The sequence below is a fragment of the Musa acuminata genome, chromosome BXJ2-9 (genome assembly GCF_036884655.1).
Source record: "Musa acuminata AAA Group cultivar baxijiao chromosome BXJ2-9, Cavendish_Baxijiao_AAA, whole genome shotgun sequence".
NCBI lineage: Eukaryota > Viridiplantae > Streptophyta > Magnoliopsida > Zingiberales > Musaceae > Musa > Musa acuminata.
The window spans coordinates 50,054,139-50,074,532 of record NC_088346.1 but is presented as its reverse complement, the minus strand read 5'-3'; the positions used below and the strand labels follow the sequence as shown (position 1 = coordinate 50,074,532).

Here is a 20,394-nt window from a genome sequence, read left to right as displayed (position 1 = left end):
GACGACAAGTCCAACAACCGATGGATCCATTCTGGGATCAGCCTGGCACAATTTGCCTGTTGGATCTTTATGAGGGACCTGGAAAAAGCTTGCTCGGGTGTCAGCAGCACATAATTGTAATCCTACGGTTTTGAACTAGCTATTCTTCGGAGGTAGAGCAAAGAGACCAGTAATGGATCTCAACCACTAAAATGGTCTGCAGGAAATCCACAGCACGAGGAGGAGGATTCATGCAAAGGAGTCTAGTCCAGTCCAGTCCAGTCCAAATAATAGTTTGGTGTATGTCCCTTATGTACATATCTATGTATATCGGCTGGCACACTTGGGGTGAAGTAAATGGATCCTTGCTGTTGATGGTGGGAGGTAGGTAAGCTCCATGCAGCAAACAACAGGGAGAAGAAATCGGGATGCAATGTGCGGAGTTGTCAGAGGGGTGACTCGGTATAATGAGGAGCCACTGTTCAACTTAGCCTGCCCGTCCGTCTGTGGGGGTAATTAAAAGAGGTTGTGACATAATGTATATTGATTGTTTCCGGGGTACCATTCGATGCCCTTTTCCTTTGTTCCTTTCCGAACCAATGTCAACGTCTTCCTCACACCTCCCCTAATAATGTCTTGGATTCTCCAAACCGGGGGGGTTCGCTGCACCCTGCACCCTGCACCCTGCACAGACATTGCAGCGGCGAGGGCCCCAGACACCCATCGGCGTCGGCTACTACTCCCACAGCATCCACCGTCCATTATTTCTCTTTACTCCTCTCTCCTTGCAAGGAAACGAAAACAACTGACCATATCTTAGAATTCGAATTCCTGTAGCACCTTAAGCTTGTTTCCTTATGCCAATGCATGCTTTCTTTTGCCAAGCCTTTCCGCTTCGTAATATCATGTAGAAGAAGCATATGAATTTATGCTACGTCGTTAAATATTTCGAACATGTGAAGATGAAGTTGTCATCTGCTCTATAAATTTTCTATTATTTTACAGAAAACGATAACCATCCTCTTTTTGGAATGATGTTGTGATTGGGGCGAAGGGCCCATGACGGACGGGCCTTCGTGGGCCTCGTTTGCGGTAAATGGGCCGAGCCCACCTCCTAATCGAATTATTAATTTCGATGAAGTACAAAGGACTTCGTGGGAAATAGTGTGTGCAGCGGATGGTAACTAAGATCGACTTAGATATGGATGGTGGGTTGAACTGTTCCTATTTATCATCATCGAGAGCCTCGTGTGACGAACACATCGACGACTTAGCTCTAACGCGATGTAACTTGCTAGCCAATCTCTTGTCTCTGCATCTTATATACCCCCTACATGCGATGATATATTATTTACTGGGGATACTCTTTACGACACTGGTTTCCCTAATTCTTCGTTTTAGCATCTAATTCCTTGGTAAAAAACATGGTGGCAGAAAGAGTTGGTCCACAGAAAGATCAGCGAGAAATATATATGCATTGCCATTTACCCCAAAATTCCCACCCGCTTTACGATCACGTTTGACTTGTACGGCTTCTTCCTCGTCTTACCCCCTTTTTCTTCGCACCTGGAGAGAGAAGAAAAAGGTCAACGGAGAGACAGATGCTGAGTCCTACGCTTCGAGTTTTCTGCATCGACGACTCGAGTGCATTGTATACCCCGTTTGATTCCTTCCTTCCTACCGCCATTCACGCACCAAAAGAAATGCTCAAATAATAATAATATCGCAGTTTCTGGAACACGCGGTCTCTCCGCGGCCGCAGCTGCCATGTCTCCGACACAAGACGGCATTCACAAAGGTCATGTGACATGTGGGACCCCCTTAGGTTTACACGTGGTTTAGAAATGGATGTTGGAGATTGCTGTTTGCCGTCGGACCGAAGCACGCGCCACAGCCGCGAGCGATGACTGTGGTCGCCTAAATGATGCATGACCTTTGATTCGCATTCCGCTTCCCAAACCCAAAAGGCTTCGAACCCTTCCCTGCTGCCCCCCCACCACCAGGAGGACAACAATCTGATCCGGGAAGAAGCCGAAGGCGATCGAATCTAGGAATTCCTGATCTCTGTCTTCCGAGATCCGATTCTTGAAGAGAAGAGGGAGGAGCGGGGCGCGCAGCAATGGCGGAGGAAGGGAAAGAGGGTTGGTTCATCTACGGGTTCGTGGCGCGGGGGACCGTGGTGCTCGCGGAGTACACGGAGTACACCGGCAACTTCCCGGCGATCGCGGCGCAGTGCCTCCAAAAGCTCCCCTCCTCCAACAAGCTCTCCACCTACGCTTGCGATGCCCACACTTTCATCTTCCTCGTCCATAATGGCTACGGTATCTTCCCGATCTCGATAGTATCATGCCGTGACATACGCTTGATCTATTCATATGCGTTCAGTATGACTCATGGTGGCAGTTCGATGTGGTTCTTGGAAGTTGCCTGCTTGATGAGTGAAGGTTTATGTGTGAACTAGAAAATGCCACGAAAATTACGTTTAATTTGGCCTTCTTCATGAAGAATCCGATGCATCTTTTATAGGATACCACAATTTCTTCTACTTTCTCTGCGGGATCAACATCATTCGAAGAGACCACTATGTTTGCGGAAGTCAAAATAAATAATAACAACATTAAGCGGAGAATAATAGATGTCTGAAGCTAATGCATGATGCTGAATGTACTAATGAGTTTTCAAGCTAAGATATTGCCCCTTTGATTATCGACGTATGCCAATCAGCACGCTCAGAAAGGTGAAGGGAAACCTCTATAGGGTTATGGAAGCAAAAGGATTACATCTTGTCACAGATTTGTTACAAATAGAATTCACACATCGGGAAGCTATTGTAGTGTTTCAATTATGCTTTTGAAGGGGTCGCAAAATATACAGATTTATTCTATAATATTTTACTATCACGGCACTATATCATGTATGTTTGGAGTTCCTAATGCCCTTCAGATAGCAGAATCACAAATTCTGTTTTATTCAAAGACTTGTGATTGAAGAGTCTAGCTTCTTGGTGAAATTAGGAGCAATGTGTATGTATCATAGATGTACTCGCGACATGTCTTCCCGATATCATTGCTATAGTGCCCAGTAGGGTTTAATGCCTTCAGCCTCTATGGTCATAAGCATATTCTTCTGCATATTGGTGCACCGTTGATATTAACTTATTGACTTGGACACTGTGATTGCAATAAAGAACAATTGGGGCTGACACCTTTTTTTCCGTTTCTTCTGTAAGCATGATGCTGTATCCTACATATTTATTTACCAGCGATCTACGTTATTGAACCGGATACTTCTTTACAAATAGATGTTACTTGCACGATATGGCTACGTAACATAGAGATCATGATGAGATTATTATTGTTTTCTGCCAGTTTTCATTTGTAATACCTTTAGACTTCGAAGAGTTCATTTGCATTGTTGTTATGAGTCTAATGTCAAAATCAATCAACATGGTGTTAGGTTGTTGCAGTGGACAAAGATAGTGTATATCTTCGGGAATTTGAATGCTGTATTAGGCTTTTGGGTTTGTAAACTATGCAGGGTTTTAGCAAATCTGAGAATTAGATACTAGTATAATAGATACAAATGTGAGAATTTCCTGCTTCTATTCTGCATTGTTTCATGTATGCTAGCTAGTGAAGAAAGGTCAATCTTCTAGTCAATGCATCTGATAAGTATTTTATTTAATTATCTTATCATCAAAATGTTAATGATGTTTAACTTTCATGTGCATTAAAGTCATGGGTAAACTGATCTGCCATTAATCATATAGATGTAGAAGTACTTTTAATGAGGACATCTATTTCCTTCCCTTGATATTGCAGCATACTGTGTTGTTACCAAAGACTCTGTTGTGAAAAATGTTTCCATAGCTTTCTTGGAGCGACTGAAAGCGGACTTTACCAAGAGATACGGTGGTGGCAAAGCTGATACAGCAACTGCCAAAAGTCTAAATAAAGAATTTGGGTATGCTTATCGTATCATGCTTCTCTGTTCCAGACTTCCAGCTGATGCATTTTTTACCCTTTTCTTAAACCTAATTCAAGTTTTATATGAGCTTAACTTGTATGCTGCAGCCCAGTCATTAAGGGGCACATGCAATATATAATTGATCATGCAGAAGAGGTAGAAAAGCTTTTGAAAGTTAAGGTCCAAGTTTCAGAAGTGAAAAACATTATGTTGGAGAACATCGATAAGGTACTTGATTCTTGTTACAGATATTTTGATGCAACTTCAGTAATAAAAGGTTAGGTATACAAATTTGTACTAATAATTCCTTGTGTTTTCAAATACCGAGTGCACTGGAATTTAATTGGAATTTTATATTTGAGCTTCATCTTTTACTGTTTTCTATTAAAATCCCTACTAAATTATTATGAAGCTCTTCTGTTTGCTTCATGGATCTAAAAATCGTATTGCCTATCATGTAAAGCTAATCGGGTATTTCTACAATTGGAAATGACATTGAAAACAAAGAAAAATGTTGGTAATGCTCTAACATGTTAGAAGAAATATTTTCCATATTAATTCCTTAAACAGGTCTGCCAGTGTCTATGTTTTAGCCTTATGACCTTAAGTTCAAAATGGATCAGCACATCAAGACACATGTTCTTTCCCTTTTGCATGTGAGGAAAAATATTTGACTACTTAGTGAAAACTATTTTTCACTTTATCTGATATCTCTAACCAAGGTAATTTTGAACCAGAAAAATCTTTTTAGAAATTTTTTTGCAAATATAGACTTAAAATAATTTGATTATTCGCTGGCGTGCTTAAACCTTTTGGTATTTTGAACCAAAACAATGTGAAATATGATAAAAGTGGTGGCGATGTTAAGCTACCAAGCGGAAGTATCTTATTCATTTACAGAGATTTTGTGTTGCAAATGCATTAACAGAAATTACCTTGAGAAAGACATAACAAGGATTGGCAAGCCCTACACCATCCCCTTTTGTGACCGGCGTCTGAGTTATTTTTAGGTGACCCCTTCTAGATCTTCATGCAAGTCGCAGGATATATTTTTTCTGCATATTATTCTAGTTGTTGGTCAATAAATGTAAACTATGGTCTGCCAGTAAATTGCAGAATATGGACCTTGGTGCTGTAGGACTGAGGTCTGGGTCTGCTGATCGGTGGATATGATCCCATATGCTGGACCAAACACAGCATTTTATTAGGAAAAAGGTTTCTCCTTTCAGTTTGTTTTTGAGTGCACTACTGACACCCAGAATCCTGGAAACTTTTTTGCCAAATTTGGATTGCCATATCCAAGTAATAGATGAACATTTAGTGGGCCATATTTAAGATTCTTATCATTTAGATGGTAGCTGCTCTGACAGGTGATCTGTCATTTGGCCCTACTATTACCTTTGCTATTGGTTTGTTTGTCATATTGCAGACAACAAAAGTTCCACGAGTGTTAATGATGAAAGTCGGAAGGATAAGCCTATATTTAAATAGAACTTTGTTGCATTTACGAAAAGACTCTGATTTCTGCTATTGTTAAAGTGCGAAAGGAGAACCAGCACCATTTTTTGTTGCCCTCATTTAAATTGCTATAAAATAATATTTAGTCTTTTTGACAGTTTCATCATCAACTTTTTTGGAACCCAATGTATAAGTTTCTTGGGTTATGCACTTATATTTTTCAGACTCTAGAGCGCGGGGAGAAGCTGACTGATCTGGAAGCAAAGGCATCAGACTTGCGAAATGAGGTAGCCAGATAATTTGGAAATTAGCTTATATTATTATGTGTGTGTGTGTGTATTATAGTTCAGTGATCATGTTAGATATGTTCAATTTCCAGGCTCAAGGGTTCAAGAAACAGGGGACGAGAATCCGTAAGAAAATGTGGTTGCAGAACATGAAAATCAAGCTGGTGGTCCTTGGAATTCTGCTGTTTTTAGTTGTTATTATATGGGTGTCCGTGTGCCGTGGATTTGACTGCACCAAGCAGAACAGCTAAGAAAAATGCATCTTATAGCCGATACTCTGCCAAATAGATCAAAGGAGGAAGAGAATAGAAGAAATATTCTTACAGACCTCGTCACTTTTCCGTTAGCAGAACAAGCTTCTGGTCATCTTTTCGACTGCTACAAGTTATGCTGTAGGAGAAGGTGCGTGGATTCCAGATTCCTTAAATGTGTGCGACTTGTCTTTTTTTTTGCCTTTCAACGTTTATTTCATCCTCTAATCGTATTCTTTCTTACCGTGTACTGCCTGCCTGTGGGGGCTTCAAAGTTTTAGACACTCTTGAGATATGGAATATGGACGCAAAGCCAAATTTATATACTCTCTGCAATCTATCTACATTTTGTATATATAAATATGAGGACGACTTGATGCAAGTAAAGTACTAGTCCAGATGTATGTGTTTTTGGGAAAAATACGTGGAAAAGAAGAGCCCTATGATGAGTCCATGGTAGACTAATGCTGTCTGATGTGCCATGAGCGAAACCGGCAGCTAAGATGGTGCATGAATTTATATTCTAGTCAACCCTCTCTGTATGTATCTCGTGCCGGCCGGAGCCAGAGCCGGAGCCGGAGCCATATGATAGGGGAATCGCCGCTCGACGGAACCATGTACCTTGAGACCTGCTTTCCTGCCCGCGACCGTAAGAAAAAGACGCTCGTGCTTCCTTTTTGATGTTTTAGAACCTGAAATCTCCTGTTTGGCTACTTGCTTTCCGGCTGGTATTTTTTATTATCTTCACGACGGAGCAAGGAATCGGCTCCTGCAATCCTTGGTTGGTCTCCGTTCCTTTCACGGACCTCCCTCCCTCCCTCTCCATGGGTCTGCTGCACGTTCTTTCGATTCTCGCAGGCCTCGCTTCGTTGGGTTTGCTGAGCTCGTTGGAGCTGAAGAAATGGCACCGGCGGCAGCTCATGGCCGAGAAGCTGAGGCGCGTCAGCGAGGCTCTCGAGCAAGCCGAGGAGAGGTTGACGAGGTTCCAAGAACGGCACGACAAGATCCTCTTCCAGATCAATTCTCATTACCTGTGCCACACACACATGGAAGAAGCCCTGAGCGGGGCGCAGAAGACCATGAACGAAGCGCTCCAGTTCTGCGCCGACCTGCGCCGCATGCAGATGAACATTCTAACGCTCTATCCTCCTGGCGGGCTTCGGGATGCATGCACGCCAAGCGATACCTAGGAATCGTGCCTGAAAACTGAAGCAAACGCGATGAATGAGGCTGAGCCTCAGGTGCAGCAGCCGTTTCTCTGGTTACCTCTAACCTCTGCAACTTTTTTCTGAATCCATGCCCCCCGCCACAGTTTTTGCATCTACCACTATTACCAGTGAGTGGTTCTCCATGTCTTGGTTGGTGGTCTGTGATTTGCTCTGATACTTTCGCTGAACGTATGCACAACCTCTTTATTTATTGGACACAAAGTAGGATGAATTGGTAAGGAATAACCTCTTTGTTTATTGCACAGATCCATAAGGAAATGTGTCTCTTGTATTGATATCCAGATTACCGAGACTTTGACATGGCCCGCCACGATGTGTATGATGAAATGTGTCGTCCCACAGTATAGTACCGCAATAAATTCATTAAATGAAAACAGGGAGGGCGGCTCGAAGTCATCTAATCGATAGTAATTGGATGGTCGAGGATGAAAAGTGAGCAGTAAGGGATTAGACGTGTAGTCGTTGTGTTGGTGGTTGATGTTACGGAACAGGGAATGAATGGGAGCCGATCATTTTGTGTTGGCACCGCCGTGCCATTGGCCCGTGCCGAATAGTTCCGACCAGCTGATTCTTGTAGAAGTCATTCTACATGCAATTGGCTACTTGGAATGGCTCATTTGGTGGACGAAAGGAAGTCATGCACAGCACAGTTAATGCTGGCTCTCTCTTCTGTGGTTGCCATTCGGTTACCATTCGTACAGCATCGTCGTGGTGATGAATAATTGCAGCTTTCTCGATCAACATATATGCGATGGCCAAAGGAGTCGCAGTCAACAAAACAGAAACCAGTGTTTTCACATTTGGCGGCGACACGAAGAAGCAAACCACACTATCACCATTACACAAGACGAACGACGACGACGACGACAAGACCATGTGAATGGATTACACACCACTAAACGTGACACCAAACTCTACCTGCTAAAGAGAGAAGGTGGACGCGTTAACTGTCATTAGCGACTGCGACGGTAGAGAGAATAGGAGGAGAGCACGACGAGCAAGACGAGGACGATGGAGGCGATGAGGGAGACGGCCGCGGAGCTGCCTACGTGCCGGCAGAACTTCCCATACATGTTGCAGATCTTGTTCCAATTCACATGAGAGTTGCCCTTCAGACCTATGTAGGCGACGGATCCCGCGTTGCCGGTGGCTGAAGCCATCACTCCGGCCATCAGCTGTCAAAAGAGAAGCAACGTCGTCATACATGGCTACTTCATGTCGCCATATAAAAGTTTATATCCAAGTGGTCGATATGGATCCAACACCACCACAAACTAAAGTTAGTTAGTCTACCGTGTCGAAGAGGATGAGAAGGAACAGCGTCTTTGGTGATGGAGAGGGGCTTGCGATGGAAAACAAGGAAACCAACATGGTGATGATGCTGTACAAACCAGTGACCGAAAGCGCAGCCACCAGATATCTGCACAAAGGCCAAACACAAACCAAGAATTCAGCAGTCGATCGTCAGACAACATGTCATAAATCAATTATCTTTATATTCTTCTTCCATATCTTATATATACATGCATATAAATATATGATAGGAGGACCCATCCACAGTCTCTGAACTATGCAATATGAACCATCCACCTACTCGGATGGCGGCATTTCGAGTAAGACTATGGAAGCTTCCGTAAGAAAAATAAAAACTTGGAAATCAACTCTGGATAAAAAGATGACTTAAATCTTTGACTTTTCAAACAAAATCTTGCAAGTCCAAGGAGAAAAAGGTGGACGTGCATGATATTTATAGCATCGAGGTAAGTTGTAAATGGTTTATCAAGATCCATATATAATTTAAAGTAATACTGCACATACAGCCATAAGCATCAGATTTATGTATCCACTATCATTTGTTTGAGAAGCTGGGATAATATATATATATATATATATATATATATATATATATATATATATATATATATATATATATATATATGTTAGAAATAAAATTCAAGTGTGGTAGCGCAAAGAAAAACCACGGCTAGCTATAGCTATGGCTCAGCCTGAGTTGGCCCAGCACAACCAAACTTAATTGGTTCTCTTCCTAACCAGCTAGCATGCGTCGGCAAACTTACATGAAGGCCGGAGAGTGCTGAAACTTGGCGTCGCGACTGACCAAGAAGATCTGGGACGAAGGCGCCACAGTGACGGGAATAAGTTTGGTCTGCTTGCTGGTGACCATGACCACGAGCGCCGTGACGGCGGACGCAAAGAGGAGGAGCCTCAGCCCGAAGTCGAGGAAGAAGAGATTGGGAGGCGGCCGCGACGGCACCACGTATCCGGACTCCGGGGCGGTCTTGCCGCCGGAGAAGTCGTTGGTGGTAGACGTAGTACTCGTCTCCGTGGATGCCATGGCCTGTGCTCTCCGAGGGAGTCGGGTTGAAGAATGGTCCTCTCCGGTGTGTGCGTATCGATATATAAAGCACAGGACACGGGTAGCGGGAGGTGGCATAATCCACACGTCGTTCGCGGTATGAACGGAAGAACGTACGCATCCGCCTCTGCGGGTCCCATATTTTATCAAATCGGTTTCTTGTTAGGTAGCAGTAGTTGAATTGCAAGTCTGGTGGACTGTGGGTGTGGCATCATAAATTTGCTTGAAGGAGCCGATGCATGGAGCCAGCTCACGCACACCCAACCATTCAGATGAACACGTCGACCATTCCATGATCTTATCCAGCTCTGACCAACAATAAAAGTCAAAGAAAGGTTCGATGGCACATGTAGAGAGAAAGAAAGAAAGAAAGAAAGAGGTCGGCCATTCAGGCGTCTCGAGATCTCCAGAGGAAGAAACCAAAAAGCGAGCGATCCCCCCGCCATCATCCATCGACCTCCCGAATGGAAGCACGCAAGTGCACTCGTTTGGCCCCGACGTGACCACGAGATGTAGACTAATCGCTATTAAGAATGAGAAATGGAGAGGTGTTTTAGTTTCTGGTTGGAGGGAGGGAGAGGATGCCGATGCCAAGTTTGACGAAGTGGGCAAAAGGCTGTGTAGCGTAGAACGGGCGTTCCCACGAAGTTTGATTTGCACACGCAAGCCTTATTTGTGTCAGCATCAAAGAAATGGGCCGACCCTGTGATATCTAACCCTGCCACGGTTTCTCTCCACCAAACTATCCCTTCTATCTAATGGGGAAGTCGAAGTTGACACTAACATCTGTTTAAATGACTCAAATAGTTATGATGATGGCGATACTAATAAGAGCGTCTAGAGAATTTGAAATTTTTTTTTCGAGTCCAAATTATTTATCAGAAATCGTGATTGAAAATAGTCAATTCCAACTTTCTAGATCTTAGTTATTGGTCGGAAGTGATCATTCTTTTAGGGGTCTACATTTAATATATCATTAAAGCTTGACGATAATCTTATGCTGTCTTCACGTAGCTTGGGATCCTTATCTTCGAGCATCGTAACTGCGTTGACGTAAACGCAGGCTCATCGAGACTGGTTCAAATGCCACACCTGTAAGCTTGCGACTAGATGATTGAATAGTCAAACTTCCTGCGCTTGCTTTCGTTTCGTTTTCACATACGGAGAGAGAGAGAGAGAGCGAGAGATGTCAAAGTGTGTATTTCACCAGAGGTGCTGCGGCCGTCGCACATACAGACGCCGCCATATGGGAAGCATATTGAATCCCTGATGCCAACCGGTTGATTTGAGGATCCAAAATACGCTACGAAGAACGGAGGTTTGACTTTGACAAAATGATGATACACGGTAAATATCTTGTCTCCGCCTCCGCAGTAGTATACTTCCACATGTGATCTCAGTACGTGATATGAGATCCACATGGGCAGCACATTGTTTCCGCAATATGCGTCCCCACACGCTATATATACATGTGTATGTATGTATATACACACGCAGGGCGCCATACTATCTCCTATTTCCATTGGTAGATAGGCACAAGGAGTACTACTAGTGAGTGGTGCATTGGATGTTCTTCCTAGACTGGCTGGCTAGTTAGTTCGCGGCTTTTCTCTCCTTGACGTCTCTCGTATATAGCACTTCAAGTCTCTGATATCCTTCCTTCTCAAAGGGGAATGGAGTCCCAGAATAATGGGCCTGGTTTTGGTGGAATGCATGGGACAACCGGCGGCGAAGCCCACGATATTATTCATGCGGCAGCAGAGCCGCCAGCGATGCAATCGCCTCCTGCCTACAACGTCGGAGTGCCGGCGCCAGTGAGCTGGATGCCTCTACTGAGCTACATCCTCCGCATCAGCGCCATAGTCTTAACACTAGTCGCCACCATCGTGATGGGCACCGCCCGGGGGACCGTCACGGTTCTCTTCGTTAATCCTCTTACGGGTTTCTTATCCACCGTCGCCGGATCGACCAAGTCGACCAACTCCGCAGCCTTCGTGTAGCAATGCCTCCCTAAATCATATCTTTCTAGCAATGTTGGCATCGAGGAGGAGCAAGTAGGTACATATTCGCCACCTAATCTTCTCTTGTTCTCTCTAAATCTCAGGTACTTTATAGTGGCCAACACCCTTGTGTCGTTCTACTCGGTGGTCTCCCTTGCGCTCCTCATCGCAAGCAAAGCTGGCAAAAGCATCATGTTACTGCCCTTCTCCATAGGCGACCTGGCCATGGTGGTCCTCCTCTTCTCCTGCAACGGTGCGGCAACTGCGATCAGCGTTGTGCTGGAGCACGGACAACAACGCTTGGCTAGGTGGTCAGATATTTGCCACGCCGTCGGCGGCTTCTGCGCCCGCGTCAACGCCGCCATCGTTCTGTCGATGGTGGCATCCCTGGCGTACGTGTTGCTCGTCGTCCTCGGCCTCCTGGGCCTTCGTAAATCGAACTACTAGGTTTCCTCGTGGATGCAAGCCAATGTGGTGTGCTTCTTCTTCTTCTTCTTCTTCTTCTTCTACTTCTTCTGCTTCAGCGTGTGGGATCGTCGACTCATTTGTGTTTGAAGTTGTTCATGGTGACTTGGAATTAATGGTGAAAATATTTGTGTAAGGATGAACATTAAATCGGAAAGGATGCTTCGAATGAAAAGAGCGTGAAGAAGGTTATACAATAGAGTCAAATCCTAATTTCCTCCCGTAATAAGATCGGATAAATGTCAATGTTCGTAGTAACATTAGCATTAAAGGCGGTAAGAGTGTGTGTCGACGAATTCGAGGGTTTTAGATACTGGACGGGTCAACATTGGTAAGGCCGGGATGGGCCAGTAGTGATGATATAAAGAGCAGGCAGGTCGGCAGATGCCTTCTCCTGGATGGCCTTTTGGTCATTTTAACGTCGATATTACCGAAGCCACCTCGCTCCTCTTTATGATCAGCCGCCTCCCCGTTGCCTCACTTGCGCCCCTTGTGTTCCTCTCTCTCTTGTCATCTTCGGGTCGATCTGTCGGCAATGGCTTCCGTCACGGGAACGGCGATCTCAATCTCCGCACGGCCGTCGCGGCGATCGCTGCAGGTGGCAATCGCCTTTTATGTCGTCTTTCCGTGATCTCAACTTCGTTGCTTTGTTTTTCGCCCTTCTGCAAGGTTTTTCGTCGGATTGATCTCTCCGGAATTGCGGATCTGGTTACTTCATTAAGATGTTATCTATTTCTTTTTTCGTTGAGCTCTGTTTGATTCTGTAGATCTGAGAACGGCATGGTAAACTCTTTTTCTTCTTCTTTTGGAGATCTTCGATTCGGATGGATCGACTGGATTGATCCATCAGAGCGCCTTGATTCATATAGTTTGCTACTTTGTTATTAAGCTAGCCTCACCAGAAGATCATTCGAAGCATACTGCTGTGAGTAATGACGGTCATTGTCAAATATAGACACTTTCGTCTCGTCTTTGAACTGATCACCAACCCGTCAAAAATTTCAAAGATTTCCGTAGCCTGAAGAACCCCTAAATATTGAACTCAACATCAGCAAAGACAACGTTTCATTTTACGAGGGTACAACGGAAACCGGAAGCACAAAATTAATTTGTGGTTTTGGCATTTTCTTTAGAACATTCTAAAGATCATTGATTGCTAGAAAAGGTTTCCTTTCCCAGATCGGTTATCATCATGGAAGAGGTTGTTTTCTTTTTTTTTTGTCGACTTATTGAAGAAATTGAATGTGATCTCCATGTTCTTTATTTAACCTGATAAGAATTTATTGCCCCTTCTTAATCTCACAAAGTAGGTTTTATTTCTTTGAGTTTTTTAGTGAGATCGAATATTGTTGTCAATCAAGATTTACTGGAATCACATCTTGCACTTAGTTGTTTAATTAAATGATGTTGTCTGACCTCTTTTCTAACCTCTTTCCTCGTTGCTATACTATCACATGCGACATGATGCCCTAGAGATTCTAACACCTAGAGTAAAGGTTTGGGCAATCATGTGCAATTTGTGTGTTTCATCAAGTAAACATGAAATTTGCATGCAGTAGATAGTGATGCTGAAGCCCTGTAGTTTATGAAAGCGAGTCCGGGTTTCGCAACATTGCATTTCCAATGATGATTAATCAAAGACCTAATTTATCAGATTTGAACATGAAATTTGCATGCAGAAGATGGTGATTCTAAAACCCTGTAGTTATGAAAGCGAGGCCGGATTTCCCAGCATTGCATTTCCAATGATGATTAATCAAAAACATTATTTATCGGATTTGAACAGACAATTTAGGTTGTTGGGGTTTTAAAATAGATCCATTGATTTTTTTTATATATCATAATCATCTGAATATTTATTGGAAAATTTTGGTGAGTTTTGTGCACTTGATTTGTTTTGTAGTGTCGTTGACGGGAATGTTTGTTCCACTAAATGTCGTATTGCATATAATTTCTCCAGTTTGAGAATAAGGGTGCCTACTACCACCCTTTAGATCCAAGATTTTAACTTATTATTCACTCATCAGTAACTGGGCTTTCTATGGACATAGCATTACATATTCACTGCCAAGTAGCATATTTTATCATTTCAATCTACGTACCAAACTTTTCAGCTTTAGTCCTTTACTTAACAACTTGCTCGAACCTACCGTGGGCACACATGTGTTGTTGGTATACTAATTGACCCATGCTGTTCTATTGAACGAACTGTTGGTTAGTCTACATGATGATATGATTTTGTTTCTGGTTTGCAGGTATTTAATGGCTTATCTGTTGTCAAATCCGTTTCTTTTGCCGGCCAAAGAAAGAGCATTCCGTCAATAAGATCACACCCAGCAACATCACGCTTTCGGGTTTCTTGTGCTGTATGTTTCTTTTGCCCCTTTATCTGCCATAAGTTTTTTACTAGCAGTCTCACTATCATGCCTTTGTTTTAGAATTGCTGCTGTCCTCTTTTGTTAGTTTCCATCCAATATTACTACAAGGTCCAAACAAGGAGATTTCTCTGCATGACATCATTTTACCAGAAATTTCTAAATTCAATGTACAGCTATCTTGCATTTCATGCATTTCTAGAGATACTATAGATAATAGCAACTAGTGAATTAGGCAAACAGAGAACATGGTCGTATTTTGCTATTGGAAAATAAGATATTTTTCATCCAATATATATATTTTTTCCTAACATTAGCATTTTTTTATTGTGCTTACCAATATCGTTATTCTGTGCATGTCCTCATTGTCATATTGCAGCAATTAATTACTTTGCTATAATTAAATGTTTGGTGGCATGTGGTTTGAGTAATATTTGGTGGAGTGTTTTAGTTGCCTCATTTCCAGTAGAATTTTTTTGTTAATTTTGCTGTTATAAGGGCATTAATGAATAATATTTTGCTTCAGCACCAAATTCTGAAATCTTACGTACTCAAATCTGAAACACATGCTCCATTGTCTTGGAATTTGACAAAAGTCTATCCTTGGGATACTTCCTGAATGCTTGCCATGTTTCAGAATGGTCAGTTTTATGTAGTTACTAAAAAGGGATATCCTTTAGATACTGAGGATACCTGGATAACGTGGTCATCTTGGTTAACTGGAGGGAGAATAGGATTTCTGTTGATTGTATAATGATGTTTCAATCTCATTTAGACTAATTTTTTCTTGCATGCTTTTGAGCACTTCATTTTGACATGAGTTATGCTTATTAAATTAATAGTTAATAGTTATATTTTCATCATCATATATTTGGTAAAACAGGCCAAACCAGAGACACTGGCGAAGGTTTGTAATATAGTGAAGAAGCAGTTGGCACTCCCTGAAAACGCCACTGTCGCTGGACACTCAAAGTTTGCTGATCTTGGGGCTGATTCTCTTGACACGGTACCATCCACATCTCTGATCTTACCGGAAATGTTGTCGAGAAAGAAATATCTAAGTTTGTTTCTGCTTCGAGTACTCAAAAGATAGCAAAACTTTTATGGTTTGGTGTAGAATTTACATTAGAGCCTAATCAAAGAGTGATGATGTGTGAACTAATCGACTAAATCACCCCAAATGAGTTCCATTCTTCTGTAGCTTGCTCTAGGAGTGAAAATGCCATGGTTTGGAGAATAATTTTTAGTATATCCCCCTTTATGATAGCTTTTCTTCTGGGACATTTGTCTCTGCTTCTATTTTCTGACAAGCTAGTTAACTGGCCAAGTTAAAATTGTAGCTGATGCTAGTAACAAAAAAATGTTGAATGTGATCTTTTCATAAATTCTGGTCGAAAGATTGGGTTGATGTGTTTGGTTTTTAGGCATGGTAATTTTCTGTGTTACCACCATCAAGCGGAGACGCAAAATGTGACGCCCTCATAATTTATCCAAATATATCAGTAGCAGTAGCTCAGACATGTAGAAAATGTTACATGCCCTATTATGATTGGGTCTACAATACAAGATAATCAAATCAAACTTGTGGTGCAGGTTGAGGTTGTGATGGGTCTGGAGGAGGCATTTGGGATCACCGTCGAAGAAGACAGCGCCCAGAGCATTGTGACGGTGCAGGATGCCGCGGATCTGATCGAGGATCTGGTGTGTGCAAAATCTGCCTGAGTGAATCACGATGGTTCGGAAGACATGCTTCTTCATCCTCGATCTTTTTCAAGTCATCCTAGTTTTCAACTGCGTCGTAAGGTAGTAGTTTTCTTTCTGTCAAAGGAAAACCCCAAGAAACTGTTTTCAGGCCTTTTATTTTCTTATTGGTTTGTGATTGGAAGTATCATGACACACAATTTCAACTAAGAACCGACATCTATATATTGTGTGGATTTTTCTTGCTTTATGTCATCCCTGCAGTAGGCTGTGGACGTTTTCTACTCAGCGCTTTGGTATCTTACAAAGTGTTGATCTGAACAATGCGGTTTTATCATCGTTGTCCCGTATATTGAAATTAATAAAACGGCTTGATAGGTTCAATTCCGAAAGAACTATATGTTTGTCCAACGTTTTTGCCAATTAGTGGTTGTGTATGTTATAATTGTTTGTTTTTAATTCGACCCGACTCGGGGATTATTATTATTGGACTGCAAGGTTGAGTCACTCGTGGAATTATGGTAGAAGCGGTTTGGTGCCCGGCAACCACAGAGTCATGCAATAATATTTCATCTTTAATCGATGCCATGATTGTGGTTAATAAGCAAGAAGAAAACTTGTGGATGTCATATATACCATAATACTAATGTAGGGTTGAATCTTTGGGGTCGAGGATGACATATATACCATAGTTCCCACTACCAGCTTTCATCTCTCTGATGTTGCGATATCTAAGTTTCAGTCACAGTATCTCAGTGCATCATCCGAGACAGAAAAAGAAGAAAAAACAAAAAGAAAGAATGAATATATTAATCTTCTCTTTTCGTCGGCTACATATAAATAATGGTCCCCTATATTTCTTCTAAGCTCCCTGGGTGTATATAATAATGCATGGGGGGGGGGGGCGGTGCATTCGATGTAGGGGGGAGACGTACAAATGGCTGCTTGCAACTCGTAAGCGTCGAGGATGGATAATATTTTTTTGGTTGGTTTCGTCGATAGCTTCGTGCCCAAGTCAACTCCACACGTCTATAGCACGGATTTGATGGATACATGGCATGGTTTTGTGCGAATCCCTTGCGTTGGTTGACGGTTCCATGCGCCGCCGCGCCCTCGTTCAGCAAAGAAAGGGAACGACGTTTGCGACGAGAAAGAGACACCGGTCGGTTTTCCTCTTCTTCTCATCGTTACTGCTTTGTGTTTGCCAATAAACATTGGAAGCCAATGGCCGATTACCGAGACGAACGACGACGACGACGACTTTGGCCTCGGAGCGCATGTGATTTTGTCGACGATTACTCTTCATTAGCTGGACAGGACCGTTGACTGCATGGATGGATGGATGGACAGTACCGTTGACTGCATGGATGATAACTCATGTTCTCCTCCCGGACTCCACGCCACTTCACATGCAGTGCGCAACACACGATATCAACAGGGTACAGACGCAGCCCTCATCTCCTGCGGGCTCATCATCGGTGCTTACAGAACATATATAAATGTTTTTGCCGTGAACCTGTCGCCCGAATAAAGGGCGTCTCTCCATCTTTCCACGCATCATCAGTACGTTCAAGTGGCCGCTTACTTCCACTGCTCGTGGCCTCCACCTTCTCTCTCTCTCTCTCTCTCTCTCTCTCTCGTTTCATCATCACCTAACTCTTATGTATTAATGAGGGACACCACAAAGTCAAAGTCAACAAGATCGGCATAAAAGACGTTTTGTATTTTTCTATATGCATTCCTGGTTCCATCGTTTCTCTTATCATATTCATTTGATTCGGGACAAGAGGTTTACCGGGAAAAGACGACGAGGCCATTCGAGACTCTGCATCGCAACCTGCCTCGTTAAGAAAAAAGACACTCAGAATGCTACTCGCTAATCAATTATTACGCCGACGGGGCGGGCAGCTAATCGATTCCTATCCATCCATGTCTGTTTGCTTCTTTTTATTTTTCTGATGTCTCCTGTCCACACCATCCATATGTGACGACCATTAATGTGCCGAGACGAATCTTTTCTTGGATGAATGCGTCATATGTAAATCGTATCACTAACTCGATGACTTACTGCAATCGGCTGCATGCACTCTTCTTTTGTTATCTCTCTACGACTAAGAGGGGAGGTGACCAAATTGGTCGATGGTAATGATGTCGCATCGGGTTAATGAATTGTATTCTCAATTACTGACTGCTTAAACAACAACCAAAACACAAAAGAGAGGTTAGTTCTAGCAAACATCACCAGGATCATCATCTTCTTCTTCACAGCCAGCATGCGAAGGAGAATTCTTTGACTCCAAATGGTCAACGATGAAGAAATATTTTTGTCAGACTTATAGATGAACGATTTAGACTAGGTTTAGCTGGTGCATGGAAGCTGCACGCAACCTTCCTCAGCTTTATACTCATCGATCTCATTATTGCATTAGCAAGATCGTTTTGACCCACAAGTCCATGACACATGCGAAGAAGAGAGCGTCTTCACGTCTTCATCAACCAAAGATAACCTTAAACAATCTGCAGTTGCCAGCCCCTCGATCTTACTCTCGAATCTTGTATATAAAGGGCAGCATGAAGCTTAAAGCTCGACGGATGTAGCCAGCTAGCGGATTCATACTAGCAGCAGTAGCAAACGGCAAGCGCAGAGATGAAGGCCACCTTCCTCCTTCTGGCCTGTGTGGTGCTTCTTGGCCTCTCTTCCGGAGGGCAAGCAGATGAACTAAAAAAGCACTTCTACAAGAAGATGTGCCCTCAGGCCGAGCAAATGGTTCAGGACTTGGTGTGGGCAAGCGTCGAGAGCAACTCGACGCTGCCTGCAAAACTCTTGAGATTGTTCTTCCATGACTGTTTCGTGAGGGTAAGCGCACGGAGGCTCATGGTTAATTGTCATGCATATCCATATGGATACATATATAGCCTTCCTGACTGACACGATGTGGCTGCATGCATGCGTACGACAGGGTTGTGATGCCTCCGTGTTGCTGGATTCAACAGCGAACATTAGCGCCGAAAAGGATGCCATCCCGAACCGATCGCTAGCAGGCTTCGAAGTCATCGATCAGGTGAAGGCGGCGTTGGAGAAGGCTTGCCCAGGGAGGGTCTCCTGCGCTGACATAGTTGCGTTGGCCGCAAGAGACTCGGTATCCTTTCAAGTAAGTCGCTGACGATCGACTTGCACTGCACAAACCTTACGTGGTTTCTTGTTGTGTGTACCAACTTTGACTCTTAGCCGTGTTAAGTGTTTGGTGTTTGATGACAGTTTCAGAAGCCTCTCTGGGAAGTGAAGACCGGCCGAAGGGACGGCAATGTATCACTCGCATCCGAGGCCCTCTTCGACATTCCTTTACCCGGCGCCAACTTCACCAGGCTCGTTCAACAGTTCGCCAGCAAGAATCTGGACGTCGAGGACCTCGTCGTCCTATCAGGTATAGAATAGTATAGTATAAGTAGACACCATGAAAACCCAGTTACATCCGCTGAACCAATCTGCAACCGTCAAGTGCTTGTCCTTTCACTAGTTGTATAGTATTAAGTAACACGAAGTTGATGCTGTCTGGCAGGTGCACACACAATTGGCGTCGGGCACTGCGGCATCATCAGGAACAGGCTCTACAACTTCACCGGCAAAGGCGACACCGACCCGTCCCTGAACGCGACCCACGCTGCGTTCCTGAAGACGCAGTGCAGTCCGACCGACAGAACGACGACGGTGGAGATGGATCCAGGGAGCAGCCTGTCGTTCGACGACCACTACTACGTCACCCTGAAGCAGAAGGAGGGGCTGTTCCAGTCCGACGCCACCCTCCTGACCGACGGCAAATCGAGCAAGATCGTGGACAAGCTGCTCGACGACGGCGATTTCTTCGATGCGTTCGGGAAGTCGATAACGAGGATGGGCAACATCGGGGTTCTCACGGGGACCGACGGGCAGATCAGGAGCAACTGTCGCGCCGTGAACCGATGATTGAACCCTGAGCTTCTGCCGATGCGGTGGTGTAGCTGACTGCTGTCGCTGCTTTCTCTATCCCTAATGTGATCATGGATCCACGTGTTTTAATCTCCATCTAACATGGACTTATCTGAGATGATGATTATTATTATTTAGTATCATTACTACCTCTTGCATTTTTATAGTTTTAGCGATATATATATATATATATATACCTTAAATAAAAAATACGCGGATCCGTATCACGTGTCGGATGTGTGATTAAAAGTGGCTACGGGCATTGCTTCACAGATTCCGACCCGTTAAGCGCAGCCGCCGCCGTTGTGTGTTTTGAAATCGGCATGGATGTGTGATTAA

General features: G+C 43.5%; 5 protein-coding genes across 5 annotated transcripts; 4 read left to right on the top strand and 1 right to left on the bottom strand.

Moving 5' to 3' along the window:
* Window positions 1–1,940: 1,940 nt before the first annotated feature.
* LOC135623887 (vesicle-associated membrane protein 724-like) lies at window positions 1,941–6,267 on the top strand. The gene is made up of 5 exons (XM_065127334.1): window positions 1,941–2,300; window positions 3,801–3,942; window positions 4,053–4,173; window positions 5,628–5,690; window positions 5,783–6,267. Exons 1-5 carry the CDS (start codon window positions 2,099–2,101, stop codon window positions 5,939–5,941), a joined length of 687 nt encoding a protein of 228 aa, XP_064983406.1. The 5' UTR covers window positions 1,941–2,098; the 3' UTR covers window positions 5,942–6,267.
* A 1,673-nt stretch (window positions 6,268–7,940) lies between these two features.
* Window positions 7,941–9,570, bottom strand: LOC103999480 (CASP-like protein 1D1). The gene is made up of 3 exons (XM_009421236.3): window positions 9,249–9,570; window positions 8,464–8,590; window positions 7,941–8,345 (listed from the first exon to the last, which is right to left on the bottom strand). The coding sequence occupies exons 1-3, from the start codon at window positions 9,524–9,526 to the stop codon at window positions 8,124–8,126; spliced, it is 627 nt and encodes a 208-aa protein (XP_009419511.2). The 5' UTR covers window positions 9,527–9,570; the 3' UTR covers window positions 7,941–8,123.
* A 1,489-nt stretch (window positions 9,571–11,059) lies between these two features.
* Window positions 11,060–12,194, top strand: LOC135623888 (CASP-like protein 1E1). Its single transcript, XM_065127335.1, has 2 exons — window positions 11,060–11,543; window positions 11,652–12,194. The coding sequence occupies exons 1-2, from the start codon at window positions 11,221–11,223 to the stop codon at window positions 11,992–11,994; spliced, it is 666 nt and encodes a 221-aa protein (XP_064983407.1). The 5' UTR covers window positions 11,060–11,220; the 3' UTR covers window positions 11,995–12,194.
* A 209-nt stretch (window positions 12,195–12,403) lies between these two features.
* LOC103999482 (acyl carrier protein 1, chloroplastic) lies at window positions 12,404–16,338 on the top strand. Its single transcript, XM_009421238.3, has 4 exons — window positions 12,404–12,610; window positions 14,268–14,378; window positions 15,271–15,393; window positions 15,981–16,338. The coding sequence occupies exons 1-4, from the start codon at window positions 12,548–12,550 to the stop codon at window positions 16,107–16,109; spliced, it is 426 nt and encodes a 141-aa protein (XP_009419513.2). The 5' UTR covers window positions 12,404–12,547; the 3' UTR covers window positions 16,110–16,338.
* A 2,333-nt stretch (window positions 16,339–18,671) lies between these two features.
* On the top strand, window positions 18,672–20,170 carry LOC103999450 (peroxidase 24-like). Its single transcript, XM_009421203.3, has 4 exons — window positions 18,672–18,945; window positions 19,049–19,240; window positions 19,348–19,513; window positions 19,649–20,170. Exons 1-4 carry the CDS (start codon window positions 18,736–18,738, stop codon window positions 20,050–20,052), a joined length of 972 nt encoding a protein of 323 aa, XP_009419478.2. The 5' UTR covers window positions 18,672–18,735; the 3' UTR covers window positions 20,053–20,170.
* The last annotated feature ends 224 nt before the right edge of the window (window positions 20,171–20,394 follow it).